The following is a 25,215-nucleotide window of genomic DNA, read 5'->3' on the forward strand; positions in this document are numbered from 1 at the left end:
ACTATGAATGGAGATAGACTGGGGCCTTTGGAGCCCTGTTTAGCTACAAGGAGACAGAATAACATAATAGAAAGAGCATTGAACTAACACTAAAGAAAATCAACTTCTGGTCTAGATTCTGATGCAAATTCTCTGAACCTCATCTGCAAAACAGAACATTCATCCAAATAACTTCCAAAGTCCTTTCTAGTCTGAAATGGCACATATTAACAGGGTCTTTTTCTACTGAACATGGAGAAGATAAGTTTTAATCTCAAGGAGGCATTCCTTGACCTAAACTGTTATGTATGGGGCATGAAATTTTTTGCCACATGAAATTGAGATTCTTCTTCACAAGACTTCAAAAACAAGAAAATCATCTCCTCAGACTAAGGTTTGTGCACATTTCCAAAAAGGCATGAGGGTGAGGCACTAGAGGAACTTTCAAGGTATCTGATCAGAAGATTCTCAATTCCATTTGCAACAGTTCACAGTAACAAACGAAAATCATAGTCTAGAACACTGGGTCTGCTGGGCTATAAATGTTGCTTAGTGTAGTGAACTCCATTGACAATTGGGAGACTCTCTGTGTTCTGCCTGATGCTCTCCAGGCAATGTGTCTACATTTGGATAGTTACCAAAATCATGGAAGCCACTTCTCTAAATTGCCTGCATGGCCATTAACTTGGATAATTAATGACACTCAATAGAAGTTTGTGAGCAATTACGAGTTAGGCAATTTACTAGATTATTTTCACATCTAATCCTTAGAACAACTATATGAAGTAATATAGTGATTTTAAAAATCTTTATTTATTTTGAGAGAGAGAGAGAGAGGGAGAGAGACAGAATCCCAAGCAGGTTCTGTGCTGGTAGTGTGGAACTGTGAGATCATGACTGAAATCAAGAGTCAGACAGTTAACTGACTGAACCACCCAGGTGCCTCATAGTGATGTTTTAGTCTTATCCATAAAATATAAAAGAAAAAAAAAATTGTGAAGTTTTGAGGGAATCAGGGAAATAATACACATAATGCATCTTAATATTTTTGGTTTGTGCTGAGCCCTACACAAATTCAAATTTCTATGTAAGCACTTTGCCACTAAGAGCCAACAGGATTCCAAAGATCACACCAGCATAGTTATAGTTCCTGTTCCTATAAGACAAAACAAACAAACAAAAAAAGGCGTAATATAGAGTAATGGTATAGTCCACAGAGAACTTAAAAGTAATCCTTTAAAATTCTAACTGACCTGACTCATGTAACATAACTGTATCACAGAACAAAGAGCAGGATTATTTAAATGAATTCAAAAAACAGAGGCGCCTGGGTGGCTCAGCCGGTTAAGCATTCCACTCTTGATTTCGGCTCAGGTCATGACCTCACGGTTCCTGAATTCGAGCTCCACATTGGACTCTGCTCTGACAGCAAGGGGCCTGCTTGGAATTATCTGTCTCCCTCTCTCTCTCTCTGCCCTTGTCTCCTCATGCTTTTTCTCAAAAATAAATAAATAAACATTAAAAAACAATAAAACAAAGATATGCAGAAGACAAAAACAAACATACACAAAAAAATCCCCCAGCACCAAAATGTAAAATTCACAATGTCTGGCATCCAATCAAGAATTATCAGCTATGGTATGAAGCAGAAAAATATGATTTATAATTATAATAAAAATCAGTAAATAGACACAGACCTAGAAATGATAGCACTGATGGAATTGCAGGCACAGACACTTAAGACAGAGATACTATAAATGTGTCCTGTAAATTAAAGACAGTACAAAAAAAAAATGAACATAAAGAGTAGAAAAGTTTAAGTTATAAAAAAGACTCAAGGGAACCTCTAGAGATATATAGCACATTGTATCTGAAATGAAAATTACACTGGATGGGAACTAAGCATATTAGATACTTCAGAAGAAAAGATCAATGAACTCAAAAGACAGCAATATAAAGTACGCTAAAATAAAGGACAAGGAGGCAAAAGACTGAAAAAACATAGAGCCTCAGTAATTTGGGGGACAATATCAAGCAGTCTGATAAGTATGTACATGGGATCCCAAAAGGTGATGCGAGGAATAAAAATATTAGAAAAAATAATGACTTAAAACTTTCAATTTAATGAAAACTATTAAAACGCAGATCCAAGAAGATCAATAACCCTGAAGCAGAATAAACAGAAGTAAAACCACTCCAAAGCATAAAATAATTGAAATGCTGAAACCAAATAATAAAGTGAAAATGTTAAATGCCATCAGAGAAAAGAGACACATTTTATACAAGGGAATAAACACAGGAATGATAGTAGCCTTTTCATTAGAAATTAGGGAAGTGAGGGGCACATGGTTCAGTTGGTTAAACATCCGACTCTTGGTTTCAGCTCAGGTCATGATCTTGCTACTCAGGAGTTCAAGCCCTGCATCCAGTTCTGTACTGACAGCATAGAGCCTGCTTGGGATTCTCTGTCTCCCTATCTTTCTGCCTTTTCCCCCCACTCATACTTTCTCTCTGTCTCAAAAATAAATAAGCATTAAAAAAAAAAGAAATTAAGGAAGTGAAAAGACAACAGAGTGGCATCTTTAAAGTGCTTTTTTTTAAAAAAAAAATTTTTTAACGTTTATTTATTTTTGAGAAAGAGAGAGACAGAGCATGAACGGGGGAGGGTCAGAGAGAGGGAGACAGAATCTGAAACAGGCTCCAGGCTCTGAGCTGTCAGCACAGAGCTCGACTCGGGGCTCGAACTCACAGACCGTGAGATCATGACCTGAGCCGAAGTCGGATGTTTATCGGATGCTTAACCGACCAAGCCACCCAGGCGCCCCTTTAAAGTGCCTTTTAAAAGGACTGTCAATTTGCAAATGCTGTATATAATGACGGTGGTGGTCGTTATAGAACAGTATGTGTTTTTCAAAAATCATGTAATTGAGCACCCAAAAGGGGTAAAGGTTAAGAAGTGCAAATTCAAACTCAATCAAATGAATTTAAAACAATATATACATATATATTGTTATTTTTTAATGTTTTTTTTATTTTTGAAACAGAGAGAGACAGACCACGAGCAGAGGAGGAGCAAAGAGAGAGGGAGACACAGAATCTGAAGCAGGCTCCAGGTTCTGAGCTGTCAGCACAGAGCGCGACATAGAGCTTGAACCCACAAACAGCGAGATCATGACCTGAGCCAAAGTCAGATGCTTCACTGCTTAACCATCTGAGCCATCTAGGTGCCCCTAAAACAATATATTTAATGATCATGAACAGCATTGGAAAACTGAAGGTATATTGCTCATTACTTATTGAAAATTGAGAACATTATTTCTATAGGTAGTTGTTGAGTTTACAGTGGCTTTTCTGAAAAGGTACGTTAATGGGACCACCATTAATTTTTAGTATCAGCAATTCATAACTGTCAAAGCCTCTGATGAAAGCTTCTCTATGTAGAAATGATTCTAAATGCATATGATAACATTTTCTTTTCATTGTGTGAGGTTCTTGGCTTGGTTGCCTGCGGTCCATCCACATGTTCAAGTTGAGAATCCCTTGTCTATTTACAGAATTTAACCATTTTAAAACTACCAGGCTCTGAGCCATGTGAAGGTAGCCAGACACTGTGACCATCTTGTGATTGTGCAGGACTTATTAGTATGCACATTTATAGTGCACACAGAAGGGATAGAGTCAAGCCATCACTATTGATGGGCATCCAAAGCTTATACCCTCCTCTGCTTTTTGAGTGATCTTGTTTCTGTGATGACCAGTCAGTAATCAGTCATAAATGTAACCAGTCATAGATGAATCTATTGGCAAGTACACTTGAGCATGTGGGTTCTCTGCATTCTCATTCTTTCTCCCTTTTTGGAAAGTATTCATATGAATGTAACAAAATTTATTTCTTTATTCTTCTCTTGAGGGACATTTATGCTGTTTTCAGTTTGGAGCCATTAAGAAGAAAACTTCTCCGAATCTTGGTGGATAGGTGTTTTCATTTCTCTTACATTTAATATATACCCATATAGAACGGGTATACCCATAATGTGACCCATATAGAATGGGTCATAGGGCAGGAGTAAGATAAACTCTATGAGAAACTTCAAATGGTTTCCCCAATTGGTTATAAATACTACCTCCCACTAGAAATGTTCAGCTTTTAAAATATGTTCCCTCTAATAAAGAGTATTAACAATGACTTATGGGTATTATTTGTGTTTCCTTAAGAATTAAGAGTTTAAGCACTTTTTGTTGTGACTGTTGGATTGTATTACATCGTTTGTGAAGAGTTTATTCATGTTTTATGCATATTTTTAATTGATTTATTTGACTTTTGGTTGTTTATTTGTAAGAGTTCTTTGAATATTTTGATACAAGTTCTTTTTCAGATACAAATGAAATGAAATGCAAATCCTGCACTATCTTGTGCCCCCCCTCCAACTACCTTTCCCAACTTTCTCTTCCTTTGGGGATAATTTCCATGAAATAAATTAAAAACATAACATCTAATCTGTGTTGAGGTTTAGAACAAAATATATCTATGATAAAATCTGCTTCATATAAATAGAATCCATCCCTTCCTCTCAAATGTTGTGCTGTTGCTATTTTATCACATAATAATTAAAAGCTAATTATTTCAAGTATGTCTATCAAAATAATAACTTTCAAATATCAGTTGATCTTTCAGTATCTATTAATCACACGATGAAAAGACCTAAAAATTAAATTAGTTATAAACATATAGGTGTTTAATTTAAAAGTTACAGTGAATAGTATAAAATGTGCAATTTCTAAGATTGGATGGAGTTTTTGCCTCAGTTTTCCCTAATTTAGTGCCATAAATAAGAGACTTATAAGTGAGAAAGTAACTAATATAAGTAAAACATATAAAAATATTTTATTTATATATTTAATTTGAATATTTAAATATTCACCATTTATATTTTTATTACACTTTTATATATAACAAGAATTTTCACTTGGAGAAGACTTCCAATCATCCTTCCCAGATAAAAATTAACTAGGCAACCAGAATCTTCCATATGGAAGATGGAATCTAATACTTTGTTCCTTACAAAATTGAAAAGAAACTTTATTTTTTTATGCTATATTATTAAATGTAATTTTTGATGATGCATTACAATGTGATTTAGAATGTAAAGTAGACAAATTAAAAAAAAAAAGAAATGGGTGTGCCTGGGTGGCTCAGTCGGTGAGCATCCGACTTCGGCTCATATCATGATCTCATGATTCACAGGTTCAAGCCCCGCATTGGGCTCTGTGCTGACAGCTTGGAGTCTGGAGACTGCTTTGGATTCTGTGTGTGTCTCTCTCTCTGCCCTTCCCCCACTTGCGCTCTGTCTCTGTCTTAAAAATAAATAAATGTTAAAAAAAAAAAAAAGAAATCATTATAAAATAAAACTTTCTACATTCCCACCAACTTATTTACATGAGCACTCATTCTCAATCTTTACAATCAGGAAGTTTAAAAAATAAGAAAAAATATGTTTTTAAATACTTTAAAATTTGGTTTGCCTGCCACTGACTGAATGTTAGCCTGCCTATCTTCCTTCCAAAAACAGAACACTTTTTTGTTTTGTCTAACATACTCTTGTCTCAGCTTCCAGATAAGACATTTCAGACTATAAATTCCATGAGGGCACATATCTTGTATGATTTGGTTTACCAATAATCTAAATCTAAATTTTAATTTGCATTTTTTTCTAATCAAGACATTGCCACAACCACGGTCTTTCTACTTTAGCTTCTTGTTTTCATGTTACACCTATGTGAAAAGTCCCAGAACCCATGAATTACTAGTTTTCTGTGATGAATTTTATAAAATGCAGTTTGCATCTTTTCTGGTCCCATTAAAATCACTAAGTAAGTTCTAATGACTCCCTGAGTTTACCTTAAATAGCCAGGATTTGTTTGCTTTTTTCTTTTTATTCATTCATTACTTTTTTGCTTATAGATTGTTCCACTTTACCCATAACATTAATCCAGGTAAAATATGAAATGATAGCAGTTGTGTAGATCTTCCTTCTTCCCATGAACATCACCACCAGTTTGCCAAAAGAAGAGCCTTTATAATTACCAAAGGATTATAAATGAATTTATTGTGTCCACTGGAGATGGGATGTATTATTTTTTGCATCAGCTAAGATAAGACATTTTTTTCCACCAGAAAGGACCTCTCCCTTCAGACTATTTGGAAAGAAACATTATCCACTAAGGACATTTGAGAGGCGTACATATAGAAAGGTCTGTTAACCATTAACCCCACAAAATGCATTCAAGGATCAATTAAATTAGTCTCACTATAAACAGATCGAGAGAGCTGAATTATGGACAGGGATTGTCCCTAGGGAAAGCCAAATTGAGAAAAGATTTTTTTATCAATACAAGGAAAAATAATAGGCTAAATCATAAAAATTTAAGTAGTAATGAGGGAAATGATGACAAAAGGGATAACAAACTATGAAAAGGAAAGGTGTGACAATAAAGGGATACAGCGTCAAGGGGAATACAATCCTAATGTCTTTGATGGAAGCAATTTTGCAATTGTCCTCTTTTCCTGAGAATCATGAATTAGCAGTCACTTGACTCTATATCTAGAGTGGAGAGTGAATTAAGAATGATGGAGATAGTGAATTTTCTATGTAAGAAGAAAATCCGTATATAATTCAGTAATAATCATCTAAGAAAATGCATTACCTATCATTGAGTATGTAAATCAGAATGAACAAGTAGGGATAAAGAATTCAATATATTTTTAGCCATTTTGAAAAAGGTATGCTTTAATCCATACAGATAATAAACACAGGGTTTCAAGTATATATTGGTAAGTCACAGAAAAAGACAATTGCATAAAGTCTACCTGGAGATGCTCAAAGACTACCATAGGACAACATTCTAGTCTGTGACCCACAGTTAGAACTCTTCCCAAATTATATGTTACAAATGCAGAATGAATTGCCACATCCTCTGTTCTCCTAGAAAAGTTTAAGCATTTAATAACCCAGCAGAGATATTTCATTGAGGATTTTGGCAAGAATCTGCTTGAGCTTATCTGGGGCCATTAGTTGACTGGTCTGGTTTTCCCCAATCTCATCCTCATAAACCTTTTAAACTGATTGGCTGCCATTTTGTGATATTTTATGCACTTACGATAGAAATATTAAGCTCTCCATAGATTTGTCTTCAAGTTTTACAAAGCTCTTTAGTTAAGCACCATGTTTAGCTTTTGATCTACTAAGGAATTCCTATACCTTCTAAAGTAACTCTCTTAATTCATGAATTGTTTACTTTCTGAAGAGTTGACAGAGGAGTTAAAAAGAAAAACCTCTTTATTTCCTTAGCATTCCAAAGTCAGGAGTCACTAAAAATACACTGGCCATCAGTATATATGTTTAGTCTTAATATTTAATACAATGAATGCTTTATAGTATGACACAAGTTTGGCTAAATTGAACAAAATACGCCTTTCGTAAAGAATTGTCTAAGAAAGTCTGTAAGAGTTATTGTGTATTAACCTGTTACTGACTTTTCCTCTTTATGATAAATCCTGTCAATAAACAATATTAATTTGGAATTTGGTAAGGGAATATTCAAAAGATCTGTTTTTTGAATGAACATATATTAAACAAACATAATGATGATATTCTCTTTTATTGGATAAGATTGATAAAGAAGCAGGGTTGATTGTTACACCAGTAAATAGTTATATGGAAAGGGAAATGTAAGAATATTTCATCATGCTGAATCAACTGTAGAAAAAAGCAGGTTAAATGGTTCTAGGAGCTCCCAGAGGGCTAAAATCAGTTCATGATCCCACTATCCAGTGTGGGAAAACCTCCTTTCTTTCCAGCTTTTACATGGCTTACCACATTTAAAAATAAAACTTAGTTATTTGTCTACTTTCAGGATCCACTTCCTTCGGTTAGACTAAAATTCAAGCGGCACCTGGATGGCTCAGTTCCTCAAGCTTCTACTTTGGCTCAGGTCATGATCTCATGGTTTGTGAGTTTGAGCCTCACCTCAGGCTCTTCTGCTGTCAGCATGGAGCCTGCTTTGGATCCTCTGTCCCCTGTCTCTCTGCCTCTCCCTCCCGCCCCCTCCTCTCTCTCTCTCTAAAATAAATAAACACTTAAAAAATAATTTTAAAAAAGAACAAAATTCAAAAATGTGGAAATCTCTGCCTGTTTTGTGTGCGGATATATTCCCATCACCTAGAACGGAATTGCACAAAGAGTAGCATAAACATTGAGTAAGAGTAAACTTTTCTTTCTGAATCATAATTAAAAGAATAAAGCTTAACTTCTCTTTTGAAGAGGGTTTATAATGATGATGATTTAATTCCAGTTTAGATAGTTGAGGTGTACTTTGTTCTGATGGAAATGATTTAAAAATAATAGAAAGAAAATAGTGTTTAAGGCAAATTTTAGAAATTAGATATTAGCTAGAGTGGGACTGTGGAAAGAAATAATCAGTTATTTTAGCTGCTGCTTTATGTTCTTGAAGACAAGGTGAATTAATGGTCTCAACATTAAGATGATAATGAAATAAATTTCTCTAAGGATCAGTAGGTCTCTGCTAAGGTAATTTGCATATAAATAAACAATTAATTTATCTGTTAAATTAAATAATAAGCTGAGAAAACAACAGGGAGTCTATCACATCTTTTGTTTGGTAACCTAATTTTCAGTTTAAAATAAAAAAAGGATCAAAAAACTAGTCCTGCTCTTTTGCCCCTGCTTACACTTTTTTCTCCTTGTGTCGTGATGAATAGAACTTTATGTGTTAAAGATGACCTCGAACGTCTCCAGAATCTCTAAATTGAACACCCTCATTTGGTAGTAAAAGGAAACCACAGAGGTTTTGTGAGTTACTTACTACCGTAGAGCTGAAAATATACAAAATATATTTTAGTCATACATTATATTATTATATATCACAATCTCTATGTTTTCAAGTATAGTATCACACATTCTGTTGTGGGGTTTTAGTAACCAACATTGCTTAATTTTACAATTTAGTATTAATTTTTTGTTCTAGCAGCCAATATGTTTTGAATTTTCCTATTATAAACAACAACAAAAAACCACTCTGCTATTTTTTAGATACCTAGACCAACCATACAAGTATCTTTTTTTCACTTTCCTTCTAAGAAAAAAAAATGCAGACTTTATTGAGGTTTGATCTACATAACTACTTATTTAATGTTGATATACAAAAAGCTCTTAGGGAAAAAAGAAAACAATTTACAAAGATTTTCTCTGGGCAACAGTATTATTAGATTCTCTTATTTATATTCCATCAAAGGGATGATGCTTCTTACACATTAGTAACAACAGCACAAAGAAATGGAAGGCAAGAGACGAATCATCACTTTTTGCAATGTTTATTGGCTTATGTTTTTATTTTGCTTAAACCTTATTATTTTTTTTTTTTTTTCACTTAGAAGTGTGCTATCATTCCTAGTTTAACTGTTAGTGACTATTTGATAAAGAAAGGTAATGGCTAAAATTTTTCCAGTAAAAAAAAAATTCAGCAATCTTGCTCCCTGAGTATTTTTAAAATTTCTTTTCTCGTGGTTTTATTGATATACTTGAAATTAGATATTTAAAATGTATTACATTTTAATCCTTTGACAAAAAAAAATAGGTTAGCCACTTCAAATAGGAAAAATAATCTCATATCTTTAATTGTAACTTTATTTTCTCATCTGGCATTTTGGGGTCAGAGTTCTTTTTCATTATTTAAATATATATTATATACATAATCACAGATGTAGTTAGAATTTGAATTTCTTAAAATCCATAGGATGCAATGTACCTCTTCTTTCCTCTTTTTCTTATTGACCTGAAATTGGAAATTTAACTTTATTTTTAGCATCTCTTTTAGCATGCTAACACGAGGGGTGGATTTTTTACCCGCGTTTTGTATGGTTTGCATTTCACAAACTGATCAAGCATGAATTGCCTTTATTTTCTGCTATCTGCAAGAATGCTGCAAATTCAAAAAAAGCAAATAACTATATTAAATATGCAGACGGTTTGTAAGACTTTGATAAAAGACATTTGTGATGGACAGAGTCACTCCTGCCTCAACTGATTAATGATCAGGCTAATAACACTTTGTATTTCTCTGCATGGCTCATTTGAGAACCTTGGTACTTCTCTGTGATCAGTGTTGGGGGAGGGCAGCGCCTCTTACTGAAACAAAACCCAATTACAGAATGTCATTGTATAGCCTGTGATTTGGAGTAGAAACATAATTTGTTGGCTGTAATATTTAATCCCCAAGATGCCTTTAAAATACTTCAGGAAAAAATACAATTACTTGGAAATTCATTATTTGATACTTGTTTAGGGAAAATAAACACTGATCAAAAGGCTTAAATAATAGAGCAGTCAGTTGGAAGAAAGTTTACTACAGCCTTTTGGGAAAACATGTCATCTTCAGAAGAAAGACCCTGGTGATTCAAGTTTTTCATATTCTCTTGCCAACATACTTAGTATCACATGCTTTCTTTTGCAGGGCTTCAATTCCCATTTTACTCTGCATTATTTTCTAAAGGACTGTTTCTCGTGCTTTGCTTTTTTCCCTCAAGAGCTTGGAGATAAAGCTTAAGTGCCTTAGTAGTACTTTCGGAGGAGATGAGATGAAAACATATTCCTGTTAAGCTATGTGCCCGTGTCTCCACGCTATTTATCCTTTTCTGTTCATACAGTTATAAAGTCTTTCACCAGATTTCCTAATATAGAAATTGGTGTTATTCATTTTCAGTGTCCTGGAAAGTTTTAGTTAAGAAGGCAACTACTCAAGGGCACCGGGGTGACTCAGTCGGTTGAGCGTCCAACTCTTGATATTGGCTCAGGTCATGATCCCAGGGTTGTGATCCCAGGTCATGATCCCAGGGTTGTGAATTGAGCCATGCATTGGGCTCCACACTGAGTGTGGAGATTGCTTAAGATTCTCTCTCTCTCCTGGTGCACCTGGGTGGCACAGTAGGGTAAGTGTCTGACTTCAGCTCAGGTCACAATCTCACAGTTCCTGCGTTTGAGCCCTGCATTGGGCTTGCAAAATTGTGGTATTTAAAATTTTGTTATATGTGCACATTAACTAGCAGCTAGATCCAGATTCAGATTCTGTGTCTCCCTCTCTCTCTGCCCCTCCCCTGCTCACACTCTGTCTCTCCTTCTCTAAAGAAACCAACCAAACAAAAAAGGAATCTACTCAGTACTAAAGTCGAAATTTAAAAAGCATCATGAATAACTGAACTAATCCTTAGTGAGTTAAAAAAAAAAGTAAACAAACCAATAAATCCCTAATTTCATCTTCAGATACTGACCATAAAGGATATTTTGAAATCTTCAAAACAGAGCCCCAAACTAAAATCAGCTTCTGGACCAGACTGAATTTGTTTGAGCCCAGTTTTAGCACATTCTCTCTGCCAGCTCTTCCAACCCTTTTTCCTGTGCCCACTGTTCATAAGCTAATCTCTGGTTGTCCAGAACATTCCACGTGGAATCCACCTCATTCTTGTTCTCTTTGGCAAGATGCCATGATCCAATGTTTCCAGACTTTATCACAACGAAATCTATCAGGCTTATGTCTGATTCTCTCAAGATCTTTTCATGAGGAACTAGCTAGCCGTCCTGGGAAATGCATTTACACTGATACAAAAAAGGATGACAATTTTATCATGTGCTGTGGTCAGTAGGCATTGTGAGAGTCACAGTACCTAAAATCAATGGTTTTCAAATATTTATTTTTTAAAAATTATTCTTAGCTAGTGATAAAACTCTGTTGTCAAATAAAGTTTATATAAAACAGATCCAAGTGAAGATGCTCAGTTTGCAGTGGAAGGATAAGATCAGGGGCACTCTGCCTTTCCCTCCTACTTGCTGTCTGAGTGGCTCCAGAGCATCTCTGAGGAATTTCTACAGTTCCCGACCGTCTACAGACCATCCTATTAAGGCAGTGGAGTAGCTAATGGGAGAACTTTAGGTATATGGTTCGCACCTTTAGATCAGTACTTTTCAAGGGGGGGGGGTGTCCCCCCCCTCCCCCAGGGATGTTTGGTAATATCCGAAGACATTTTTTTGGTTGTCATAACTTGGGGAAGCAGAACAGGATGCTTCTGGCATCCAGTGTGTAATAGACAGGGATGTTGTTAAATACCCTACCTACCATGTACAGGACAGCCACCCACACAGAAAGTTTTTCAGTCTAAAATGTCAAATAGTGCTGAGGTTGAGAAAGTCTGCTCTAAAGAGAGTAGGGCACCAGGAACTGCTAGGGGAGGGTGGGTTGGTCTTGCTGCAGAGGAAAGAAGACTCCAGCCCCTGGAGCCAGAGCCTTAACTACCTAGCAACCATGGCTTGCCCAGGGCTGGGAGAGGTAGAGAAGACAAAAGCCTTGCAAAATTGTGGTATTTAAAATTTTGTTATATTTGCACATTAACTAGCAGCTAGATCCAAACAAATAAGCTTAGCACTTAGCAAAATTATTAAATAGAAAGCTACAGAGTAAGAACAACAAACTTGCACCTCATGAATTCCAAAGGTGAGGGTTTTCTGGCCAGAGGTACCCCAGCTGAGGCTCCAGAGATGGCCCTGGTCCCGCCCAGGCCCAGCGTCCAGGGAGCAGAGCAGAGGCCAGGTGCCTACACAGCACGCTTCCTTGGGGTCCAAGCCCCTGTCACCCCTCCTCAAGTGTGTCATCATATCTGCTGTAGCCACTTGCCAGCCTGTAGGTTCAGAGAGGGGACCTCTTGGAGGGAAATCCCATCTAATTTCAAATGTATTGTGGAGAAGGCGGTTCTTGTCCCTGCTCAGACCCTCACACCAAGGAAATGCTCTCTAATCCAGATGCCTCATGCTGGGGCCTATGCTGACCTCGGTCTCAGTCACTGCCCGGCCCCGGTAGTCAAGAAGGAGATCATTTTGAAACTGTAAAAGATAACCCAAATACCTCATTACAATTATTAACTGGCTAAGGGCCTTTGCTCAGTTCCAAATTCCTAAACAGGCTTCATTTAAAGGCCCCAGAGGCACCAAGTGACAGGTTTAACGCGGGTCATCAGTTCGAAAGCACTGGAGAGTCTAAGAGGAAACATACAATAAGTCCCCCACCCCACCCCCGCCGTCATTATGTAGAAAAGAGCGAGAGAAAATCCCCTCCTCACCCCGCGGGCCCCTTTTGTGTTGTTCTTGCCAACGCAGCAGCCCTCGTGCTATATAGACCCGCGCGCCGGCGGCCCATCACTGACCTCCATCCACCAGCCATGGGGAAGGTGAGCCCAGCGCAGCCGCAGGCCGGGAGGGGCCCCCGCGCCCCGGGGCTGGGGGCCAGGCCTCTGAGCCTTTCCTCCCCTTGCCTTGCAGATCACCTTCTACGAGGACCGGGGCTTCCAGGGCCGCCACTACGAGTGCAGCAGTGACCACCCGAACCTGCAGCCCTATTTCAGCCGCTGCAACTCCATCCGCGTGGACAGCGGCTGCTGGATGCTCTACGAGCAGCCCAACTACTCGGGCTGCCAGTACTTCCTGCGGCGCGGGGACTACCCGGACTACCAGCAGTGGATGGGCCTCAGCGACGCGGTCCGCTCCTGCCGCCTCATCCCCCACGTGAGTCCGGCCCCGCGGGCCCCGCCGGGCCCCGGAGCCACATGGGTGCTCCAGAGGGGGCATTCGTCGTGCAGGGTGGCGGCCTCCTTTGGCTGCCTCTCGCCAGGGTCTCCTCTCCTTTGCCAACATCTCTAAGCTTTCCTTCCACTGCAGAAGTATGCGAGGGGACGCTTCTCTTTTAAAAGTTCATTCTGCTCTGCTACAAGTAAACTCACCTCTACTGGGAGGAAGTAGGGCACCCGGTCCGTTCAGAGAGTCTATGCCCCGGGGGGCGAATAAGCAGCACGTTAGCACCTTAGCATCAGGTGGCCTGGGCTACTTCCTGGGGCTCTCTCTCTCTTCTTCTGTAGAATGGGGCTCGCGGCTAGCTCACAGGGCCGGAACGAGGGTGAGAGGTGGGCACCTGGCACCTGGCAAGCCTCCCCTCCCCCAGCCACCACTGGTAGCAGGAGCCTCCCGCCCTGCTTCCCGATCAGGCAAAACAAGTGGCCGACAGTGTGATTCCAGCCGCTCCGGCAAAGCCCGCCGTTACCCAAATAAAGCCCCAGCGGCCTGGAATTCTGCAGTTAGGGATTCTCTAACCTGACTGCGACCCAGTCCTGTGGAAAAGGTACCGCTCCGGCCACGTCTGAAACCCCCTCGGAGGGTTTAACGCCTTGATAAGACCCAGCCCAGCACGAGGAGCCTGAAAACCTGGGTTTCCACGTGCCTGCCCCGACCTTCCACGTGACACGCTGAGAGCTCTAGTCACGAGCTTCTCCTAAAAGAAGAAACAGGTGTGGGGCTGTTGTGGCGACCAAATCACGTGGTGTACACGTGGGTCCTTGACGACCATGGACTAGCAGCCCTTAATGCTGCAGGATGATTGCTCGGGAGAATTTCCTGTGTATTACCTAAAGCAGATTTGCAGGAGCATATCCTAGAGCTGAGAATTGAAGCTAATCTTTGTGATGGCTCTTGCTTTTCAGGATCTTAGAGAAGCAGGGCTTAAAGGAGAAGGGAAGGGTCTAAGGATTGCCTGGACTGGACTCTCTTCTTGAATTGCCACCAGTCTGTGACTTCCCCTGAAGGAAAAGCAACTTGACTTCCTTTCCCACTAGCTTCTTCTAATACTGTTGAGATTCAAAATTATAACTTTTTTTTCCAGGGGTCATTTAAAAAAATTTATTTAAATAAATATATATAAATTATTACTTATATATAAATAGTATATAATATATAAATTTATAATATATGAATAATAAATTTAATTAATAAATTTAATAAATATATAAAATAAACAAATTTAAAATGTATATGATATATATAAAATATACATAAATTATTACTTAAGAATGATACGAACTAAGGGTGCCTAGGTGGCTCAGTCAGTTGAGCATCCGACTTCAGCTCAGGTCAGTGGGTTCGAGCCCCGTGTCGGGCTCTGTGCTGATAGCTCAGAGTCTGAAGTCTACTTTGGATTCTGTGTCTCCGTCTCTCTCTCTCTGCCCCTTCCCCACTCAGGATCTGTCACTCTCTTTCAAAAATAAATAAACATTAAAAAAAAAAAAAAAAGAATGATACTAACTAGGGCCAGTATGTATGGTTCATATAGGTTGTGGTCTTAGCTCTAGGGAGCACCATGCGTCTCTTTACGCGAATGACACCTTCTTCAGTTCTGCAGTATACGGTCTATTCAATTGCACACAGCTGCCCTGGTGTTGGCTATCTTTTAAGTTTGTCATCTTTGATGTAGAAAAGAGAAGGGAACGTCCAGTCCCCTGGGGGATGTGTCCCTGGTTGCTAAGGGCTAGATTTTCTGACTTTTCCTCATCTGCTAATTGCTGAACCCACAGACCAGCTCCCACAGGATCAGGATTTATGAGCGAGAGGACTACAGGGGCCAGATGGTAGAGATCACCGAGGACTGCTCCTCGCTTCATGACCGCTTCCACTTCAGTGAGATCCACTCCTTCCAAGTGCTGGAGGGCTACTGGGTCCTCTACGAGATGCCCAACTACCGGGGGCGGCAGTACCTGCTGAGACCGGGGGACTACAGGCGCTACCACGACTGGGGGGCCACGAGTGCCCGAGTGGGCTCTTTGAGGAGAGCCATGGATTTCTACTGAAATATTTTTACTCCACCTTATTCTCCATCTGGAACCTAATAAAATATTTCCTGCGTGTTTGATGCAATCATGTGGTCCTCTTTTCCTTTTAGGCTCAGGAGAAAGAAAGCTGGGAATAATGTAAATTTGCTTATACTTACCAGTGGCAAGGGTGGTATGGGATAGCAGTTAAAAGAGCAGCCTCTGGGAACTAAATGCCTGGTCCAAACCCTTACTAGCTATAGGTGATGGGGCAAATTCCTTAGCATTTCTGGGCTTCGGTTTCCCAACTTGTAAAACTCGGGGTGATAACACTCTTCATCTCATAAGGTTGTGATGTGATTCCATGAGTTTTTATTTTAAAGTCACTGACACAGTTGAGCTTTGCATATAGTAGTTTCTAAGAAGCTGTTCTGTGAGCTTGCTGGTGAAACATCTGGCCACCTTCTTGCTAGTCTTTCTTAGTAGAATTCACTTTTGGAGATTGCATTAAGTGGGACAGCTAAGTGAAGTTGCATCTGAGGGAGACAGAGATAGATAAGTTTGTTAAGGTAACTACATCTGACATGTCTTAGGTCTAAAAATATGTGACTTGGCTGAATAGATTTATTATTTATGTATCCAGAGCATAAATGTAAGAACAAAGTGTCACCTAAATAAACAGCCCAAAGGACTCTTCCAGATATTTTTCTACTTACGGGAGGTACAGAGCCCTCAGGTATTATGCTCTGCTAAAATGAACACAGAGTGACAAAGTAAAGGCAGAAGGTACACATGATCAGGAAAATGAAATGTAATCATGCAAAGTTCGTAAACCTATTATTGGCCAGGCTGACATGGCCAATCTTCATTACATCTAATTCATGAATCAGCATTTGATAATAATAATAATAACAGCACTAAGAAAGAAAAAAAAGAAACTTATGGACACTATTCATTTAATTAAGTTCAACATTTCTTTGCAGGCAGATGAATTTCCTCAAATGAAATCTAAGTAGGTATTCTATGACAGTACTTCTCAATTTCAGATGTTTACATGTAATTGAGAAAAAAAAACAAATTTCTTTCCAATTAGGAGTTTGCCTTAATTGTGAGAATGACAACCTATTGTTGAAATAGGGTCTTGATGAGCTGAGCAGCCACAATTATGTAGGAACCATTGAAAATGATTTTCTACTTGGAGAAAAAAAAAAGGGAATATGTTCAGCTAGGAAATACATTGCTTCTCAAACCTCCAACATTAGAGGAATAACGTAGTCATATTCTTTTTTTTTTTTTTAACGTTTATTTATTATTAAGAGACAGAGTGTGAACAGGGGAGGGGCAGAGAGAGAGAGGGAGACACAGCATTGGAAGCAGGCTCCAGGCTCTGAGCTGTCAGCACAGAGCCCGATGCGGGGCTGGAACTCACAAACCACAAAATCATGACCTGAGCCGAAGTCGGACGCTTAACCAACTGAGCCACCCAGGCGCCCCTGTAGTCATATTCTTTATGCATTTTACTTCCCTAACACACATGCACGCTCCTAGGTGTGTGAAGAAGCATTAACAGCATTTAGATCTGCACTGCCCAAGGCAACAGCCGTCATCACATGACATTACCAGACCATTGAAATGAGATGAACCCAAGCAAAGTTGTCCTAAGTATAAAACACACACCGGATGTCAAAGGCTTGTACAAAAAGTAGAATGCCAAAGATCTCATTATTTTTCATATGAATTTAAATGAAATTATAGTATTTTTATATATTCACTTAAATGAAATCTATTTTACCTGTTTCTTTCAATCATTTTCATGAAAATTTGAGATTCCATTTGTGTTTCTCATTCTGTGCCTATTGAGCAGACACCCAGGCTGAAGGATGAGTTGTAATTTGTATTCAGATACAGCTCAGCCTGAATACTGAATAATATAAAACCTGAAAATGAAAAGGTGGCAGAGGTCATGTTTGAGTTTTATATAGTCATCAAACATCCATTCCGTTATGAGGAGGTACTCAGTGAAGTTATCATGGTCACCTCCCATGGACTGAGGCAGTGAGGAATGGGTCCCTGCCTTGTCTCATCACGTGGATTTTCCACTAACTACACTGAACTTAAGTTATGACAACAAATAGGAATGATCCTCCACTGTAGAGGGCAAGCTCCTTCTTTCCTCAGCTAGTTTTTCCCATCCCCTTTCCCCGTTCAGTGGTGGCCATTCAATTACAGTGTTTTTATTCTGGAAGCTGACATGATTGCCTCCCCTACCAAATTTAAAACTTCTAGAGCTAGGAATAATATCTCAAACACATTTATATCTTCTGAAGGATCTAGCAGAGTGTGCCCAATACAAAGCAGGTCCAGTGATGTTGAATGAACACATTCAACAAAGGAGAAAGTATATGTGAGTCCGTGGTTTCTGAAGATTGGATAAAAGAGTTTAATGCGTTCTTTTCTGGAAACAGTATCTTGACCTAAGTGAGGTAAAAGGGGTAAGTCTAAATGCCTTGGGTGGCCAAGAAGGTAATGGGAATGTGAGAAGCTGTTGGTAGATACTCATAGGGTGGTGAGGTTTATGACTAACTGGAAAGTATGCGTCCTACTTAATGGCATTATGACTCAACAAGTTTAAAACACTTGGAAAATATGATCCATCTGAACCTAAGGGCTGCTCCTTTGCCACCTCTGCACAGACACAATCTACTCTAAAAAGAATGCTTTAGGCAAAAAGAGACAGGTTTTCATACAGGACAGTTTTTGGGAACCAGACCTTTAAATCCCACCCAGTCTGGTGACCATGGGACATCCCTTCACATAGCTGATTTCTCATGTGTTCAATTCATTATCCACAGAGACCAAATAGAACCATGTCCTCCAAGTTAAAAGGAAATTTTTCAGGGCACCTGGATGTCTCAGTTGGTTAAATGTCCGACTCTTGGTTTCAGCTCAGGTCATGATTTCACGGTTTGTGAGATCGAGACCTGAGTCGGGTTCTCCGCTGATAGCTGCTTGGGATTTCTTACTCTCTCCCTCTCTTTCTGCCCCTACCCAGGTTGCTCTCTCTCTGTCTGTCTCTCAAAAAATAAATAAACATTAAAAAAACATTTAAAGCAAAACTTTGCACTAAGAGCTATAGGTAGACAGGCAGGAAATGGCCACTTACCAGCCTGAAGCTGGGCTGCTCCCTCAATGCACTTTCTTACATGGCCTTGTTCAGCCTGCAGTTTACATTCTCACATGATGGTAGCAGAAAACACTTCAGTTATCTTTTCTCTGTGGGCCTTCTGTTTATCTCCACCCTGTTTCATGAAAGAAAACAGAATTGTCATTTCCCCGTTGAGCCCATTAGTAACAGGAAGTGAATTCATGCTGGAGTTTCCAAAGATCTGCCCCATTGTGCCACATTCTCTACCCTCCTGGCCTCTCAGCCTCTGCTGTTCTTCTCTCTGTACAGCATCAAAAAAGAGCCTACAGCTTTCAGCACCACTGAGGTATAATTTTACATTCTCATTTTTCACTTTCCTCCCAGTATTGCTGAAAATAGTTTGCATCCTTGAGTCACCTTTTCACTTTTGTAAGATGCATATGAGGAGAAGAAAACTGTCTTGTGCCACATATTCACACTAAACTTTTGTCTTGCAGTGGGACATAAAATGGGGAGATGTGCTCAAGGTCAAGGTGGGGAGTTGATCATCTGAACAGAGCCGTCGTGAAAAGTCCTTGATGATTACATCCAGCGCTATAGACTTGGGAGATATCTTCATGGAGATGATGGGCGAACCCATAGAATTGTCTGACATACACAAGAACAGTGTAGGAGAGATGAAGAAGCCCAGATGAGAGAAATTCCTAGTAAGCTGGTGAAAAACACATTGTTTAAGACAATGAGTTAAAAGAAACCAGTTGGAAAATCAAGATTGCCAGTACTGCTTTGCTCAACCGTTTGGAAATTTGTTAAACCAAGGATTAGGTTTCACACTTTTATGCTTTAAAATAACTTTTGTCTGTTCTTCGAGATTTTTTTTAGTTTTTTTTTTTTAATTTTAATTTCAAATTCATTTTCATTCAATCATGGCTGCCCTGAATTATTTATAAGAGAGACACATTTTAGGTAATATGCAGACCAACAATAAAGTATTGTCTAAGTGATGACTATACATTTATAAATTAAAAACTATGGAGTCATTTAAAAATATTGTATAAAACGGATCTTACAGTCAAAGATAAATCTTTAAAATACAATTCGATATATTACAATTACGTGTGTTTTCACACAAATGTGTATAGAAATTGATCTGAAATTATATATGCATATATGTGTGTATAGAAGGAAATCTGACCAAAATATACCATATGATATTAAAGTGGTTGTCTCCATATAGATGAGATTACGTATGTCTTATTTTGTCAGTTTACTTGTATATATTTTCTGATTCTTCTCTTAAATTATTCATTGTTTGTACAAAAAATGAAGCAAATCAAATAAACTGAAGGAGAGAAACAATCAAACTCTAAAAGAAAAAAAAAAAGATTTTTAATACATCCCTTAACTTTTCAAACACTGTTGACATTGTTATAGATTTTATAAAAAGCATGAAAAATCACTGTCTAAAATATATTTATCTTTGACTTTATCCTGGCCAGATCAGTACCTTAGCCATTTCTGAACAGGAACACTTGCTAGTACTTAGGGGAAGAACCAGATTTTATAGAAGTTGTAATGATGAGAAAAACTGCAATCTGCTAAAAAGGTAAAAGTGGTACATATAGTGGAACGTAAGAAAGAGGAGTGGAACCTCCTGGAAGCCACTGTCACTGATGCTGGAATGTCCCTCTATTTATTTCCATTCCCCTCTATTTATTCAGTCTACTTTTCCAACTACTGGGAAAAAAATCAGATAAGATGGAGTCCAGTTTGACAGTCCCTGAAATTGGAATCTAGTCTGGGAGGAAGCATAACTAAACAAGAGGGACCTAGATGCTTCTAACTTATCAATGGTCCTGACACATCTATAAGATTTTGAATAAGTTCTTGTTCCAAATATGGGATGACAGCGAAATCCTGTATTTCAGTTATAGAGGAGTTCAAAGAGAGATTTTTTTTTTCCCTTCAAAATGCAGGCTCTGATATTTTGCAGAAATAGTTGAAAATGTTTGTCAAATAGCGGGATGAGAGTAGCTATATGTGGAATATAATGTGAAAAATAAAACCCAGAAAACCTAACTATTCATTAACGTGCCCAGCCAAAAACCTGGACATTGCATACTGTTCTATTTGAATAAATGTTGATAGATCAAAGGCAAAGAAAATGCCATATCAAAAAGGGACATTTTTTTTTTTTTCAAATTATATGCTGGTCTTCAAAACTCAATTCAAGTACGTTTTTGACAAGATGAGGGCAATGGAAAGTTTCTGTTTGTTCTGACATGCAATTATTTTCACCCAGCCACATTTGTAGCAATAAAGAAAGATGCTATCAGGCTGACTGACTGAAGGAATTCTCCCCAGTGGAGGAAACTAGAGTTTTGATAAAAGACTCTGAGTAACAAAGTGATAAACTGTACACAGCCCCGAAGAGGTAAAAAGTTACTTCAGTAAGAGTTACGTGTACTGATTAGTCTCATGAAGAACCTTTACTCTAGCCAGGAGAGGAGCTCAGGGTCATACTTACTAATTAAATGGAAAGAGAAAAACTGAAAACTTTGATTCATAACAAATACACATTGATAGTAGTTCAGCCTTACAAGTAGTGTGCATTTCACCCAAGAGGACCACGCGCAATCCATAGCTATTGGTTATGTTCACTCACAAGCTTATGCCAGATGTGAGCCAAATCAAACCCGCTATCAGATCACAGAGGGAAATAAGAGAATGCAGAAAAAAGTATGTCTGTCTGCAGGATTCAGAGTTTGTTTTCTATTTTGTTGTCCACATATCTCCTTTGTGAAAATGTAGGCAATGGAGCACTTTGGAAACTAATTTCCCAGAGAGTCTCAGGCTACACGCCCACCACCCTCGGAACACGCATTATCGGAGGACAAGACATCACACATTCCTCAATTTATATAAAAATGTGTGCCTTGCCCATGTTCTTGTCTTTAATCGTGCCCTTGTGCCTTGTATTTTTTTAAATGGCACTCCTAATTACTAATAGCTTAGCTCCAGTAGGAACACGTCCACGTTAGTCTAACGGGTTTTAGTGCAAGTTGTTTCGTGGCATAGTGAATTGGGGATGGTCTTGGAGTCAAAGCATTGGCATTGGCTTCTTGCTCTTCCAGGCACAGACGTGTGCCTTTGGGCATACTATCAAACCTTTATAAGTCTTGATTATTTTGTCTGTCAAGTAGAGAGAGTGAAATATTGCATTGTATTTGCCTTGCCTGGGGCCAAGTGCAGACTGGGTGTTCAATGATTGTGCTTGTTTTTTCCTTTCCTCACCAAAACTGATGGCTCTATTTGCCTGGTAATTCATGGTGGAACACTTTGCTTTGTTGAAGATAGTAGGAAAAGCATGAATTTCAGTCAAATGGAGGTATAAAGAAAAATGAAAATACTACCTATCCGACAAGTAATAAATGCCAGTTTGATTTTCTTTCTTTTCTAATATTAAAGGGACTGTATTTGAGATTAAAGTTGACAATATTAGATTTACAAATTATACCAATCTAATCTTTCCGCTATTGGATTGGTTTTATCCAGTGAGTTGCCATCACTAAACAACAAAACAATAGAGCAATAAGTTAGAACAGAAAATCTTGGTTCCCTGAATTCCAATGTCTCTGTTACATATTGACGAGATTACACTTAATGCCTTCCAATGCTTCCTCTGTCTCTGTCCCTCCCCTGCTTGTGCTCTCTCTCCCTCTCTCCCTCTCAAAATAAATAAATAAACCTTAAACAAATTTAAAAAACATTATACTCAATGATTTCCTACACTAACTCCATTAGTAAATTAGGTCAGTCTATAAAATATTCACAGGACAATCAGGGTTTATCATCCTTTTGTAAGGTTTTCCTATTCTGAAACTGTTTTTCCTTTGAAACTCATCAATGGAGAAAGGGAGTGTCCCAGGAACAGGACGGTGAACTTCTGAACTGAAATCTGCTCTGATTTGAGAAATAATAAATAAAGAAGTAAGTAAATAAATAAATAAATAAATAAATAATTTTGTCTTCTTTGCTTCAGGATGTATTGTGTTAGATCTCTCTTGTTTGCAGGGGATGGGTTCCCTCTCACCCCCAGTGGATGCCCAAAAGTGGATAGCACCAAACCCTATATATATTATGTGTTTTTCCTATACTTATACACCTATGTTAAAGTTTAATTTATAAATTAGGCACAGAAGAGATTAAATTAATAACTAAAATAATATAGAGCGATCATAACTATGTACTGTAATAAAACTTATGTGAATGTGGTCTCTCTCTCAAGATATCTTATTGTGCTGCGCTCACCCTTCTTGGGTCGATGTGAGACAATAAAGTGCCAATGTGGTGAGATGAAGTGAGGGGAATGATGTAGGCATGGCACGGATCATCAGGCTACTATTGACCTTCTGACATATTGTCAGATCATCTGCTTCTAAACTGTGGTTGACCTTGGGTAACTGAGGCCCTGGATAAAGGGAGACTACTGTATTTCCAGTCGGTGCCTGGTGATATGAAACAGGTGCTCGTGTGAACTGGAAGCTTCATTTTTAAGAACCAGAAAATAAACTGGATAAGAGAATGCTCATCCAGAATGGGCATCAGTGCTGACTGAATGCGGGGAAACGAGATTTACTCAGAGGTTTTTGGTATTCAAAAAAAAAAAAAAAATCACTCAGTGTCCTCAGGATTCTCAAATTCTGTCCCAGTGTCCCTTGTCAGGAATCATCAGAATTAAGGAAAAGAAGTGACAAGATGAGGGTCTGCCCCTTCTTTCATCTGATTCATTTATTTATCCTCATTTTATCATAGTGTTCCAAAAGGCGAAAGATGGTCACTCGTGAGAACAAGGTTTTGATATTATAGGCTCAGTAATGATACTGCTGATAATGATTACAGTACAAAAATAATAATTCAAATGATTATATTGTTACTAACTTTAAGGACCATAATGCACATGTAGTTAATGGATTCAACTCCTATTTCCATTTCATCTCTCCTTTCCCTCCTGGATGATGCATCACAGTACTGTTTCCACCAGACCCAAGCTCAAAATTGAAATCGGGTCAGTGGTGGTTCCTTTGAATATTTTCTGAAATTGAAATCTAATTACTTCTAGAGTGCTACTTCTGAGTTACCATGTTTTACCCGGGCAAGGTTTTATTCACATTACCAGTCAAATGTTAAAAGGAGAAAACAACATTACCAGGGGGATAATTTTTCCTTGTATCTCCTGTCAGTCACTCTCTCTTCTTCTCCGAGTTTCCTGACCGTGTGGTGTGGATGTGGACCAACCACTGTTGACTGGATATCCACCGTCTATTCTTCCTTCTCTTGGAAAATCCAAATTGTGCTCAAGTGTTCAGCCTTCTCCATGTGCTCTGTGATTCTCAGGGGAGGCAACCCCAGCCCCAGCTCAGAAGCGGTTATGAATTCTAAACCAATTGTGTTAATCCTGCCTGCCTGCCCATCCAATTAAAGAATTCAGCTTTAAGCCGGACAGATCAAGACATTCTCCTGATGACTGATATCAGATGAGAGTTGACATATGACCTAAACTGGCTTCCCCATACTAAAGAAAAGCCAGTTGTTACATGTTGGAGTCAAAGCTTTCTCTTTGTCCTGCTGGGTTACTTTAGCTATCTGGAAACGTCATGGGTAGGTTTGCAGTACTTAAAAAGTTCAGAAACAACCTCATTTTAGTAAAGCCAATTCATGGGGGAAGGCAGAGCCAAGGAAATTGCAGAGAAGCCAGAATCCCATTTTGACCATGCTTGGAGACTGTCCTCTCTTTAAACTTCCTATTATGTGAAATACTAAATATCTTTATAGTTTAAGCTAATTTGAGATGGAGTTTCCATTACAAGTAGCCCAAAGCATCGTAACGGAGGCAGGGAAGAACACACTGTACCTGGAGCTCCTGAGAAGGCCCTCCTAGACTTAATCCAATTACATTTTTCCAAACTCCACACTTGGTGGCTGAGATTTGGGCACATGACCAGGTCTGTCCCATCAGGGTGGAAGAGCTTCAGATCTGCAAATGGAAAATTTGGAGGAACTGAACTTTCTTTTGATTCCCCAGTGGATAAGAATGAGACCGGATATAGCTCTGGTATCTACACTAAACCAGTGAGCTTCCTTTTCCCTTATGCCATTTTAGATTGAATTTTCTGTGCCTTACAACTGAAAGCATCCTACATGAGAGTTAAGCCTCTAAAAAAATACTAGTGTGGGTATATTTCTATTGGAGTTTTCATTTTTTTGTGCATGATCTACATTCGACGACTGCAATTATTTTCCAAAAGGATTTGCAGGTTTGAAAGGGCCAGAAACCCACTCATTTAACGTTTATTTTTGAGACAGAGAGAGATAGAGCATGAATGGGGGAGGTTCA

The 25,215-nt window shown here is 38.6% G+C and overlaps 1 protein-coding gene and 1 long non-coding RNA gene across 2 annotated transcripts; one reads left to right on the forward strand and one right to left on the reverse strand.

Annotated features, from left to right (window-relative positions):
* The first annotated feature begins 13,158 nt into the window (after positions 1-13,158).
* Positions 13,159-15,779, forward strand: LOC123599391 (gamma-crystallin F). Its single transcript, XM_045481012.1, has 3 exons — positions 13,159-13,270; positions 13,362-13,604; positions 15,440-15,779. The coding sequence occupies exons 1-3, from the start codon at positions 13,262-13,264 to the stop codon at positions 15,710-15,712; spliced, it is 525 nt and encodes a 174-aa protein (XP_045336968.1). The 5' UTR covers positions 13,159-13,261; the 3' UTR covers positions 15,713-15,779.
* A 249-nt stretch (positions 15,780-16,028) lies between these two features.
* On the reverse strand, positions 16,029-24,851 carry LOC123599392. Its single transcript, XR_006713130.1, has 5 exons — positions 24,728-24,851; positions 19,236-19,530; positions 18,837-18,972; positions 17,466-17,610; positions 16,029-16,209 (listed from the first exon to the last, which is right to left on the reverse strand). It is a non-coding gene; the product is annotated as an uncharacterized LOC123599392 (long non-coding RNA).
* Between the last annotated feature and the right edge of the window lie 364 nt (positions 24,852-25,215).

The sequence above is a fragment of the Leopardus geoffroyi genome, chromosome C1 (assembly GCF_018350155.1).
Source record: "Leopardus geoffroyi isolate Oge1 chromosome C1, O.geoffroyi_Oge1_pat1.0, whole genome shotgun sequence".
Lineage (NCBI taxonomy): Eukaryota > Metazoa > Chordata > Mammalia > Carnivora > Felidae > Leopardus > Leopardus geoffroyi.

What these genes read in the sequence shown, in the direction of transcription:
- LOC123599391 (XM_045481012.1), top strand. An exon ending in CCTGCCGCCTCATCCCCCAC is followed by an intron (nt 13,605 to 15,439) that starts GTGAGTCCGGCC and finishes CTGAACCCACAG; the next exon opens with ACCAGCTCCCACAGGATCAG.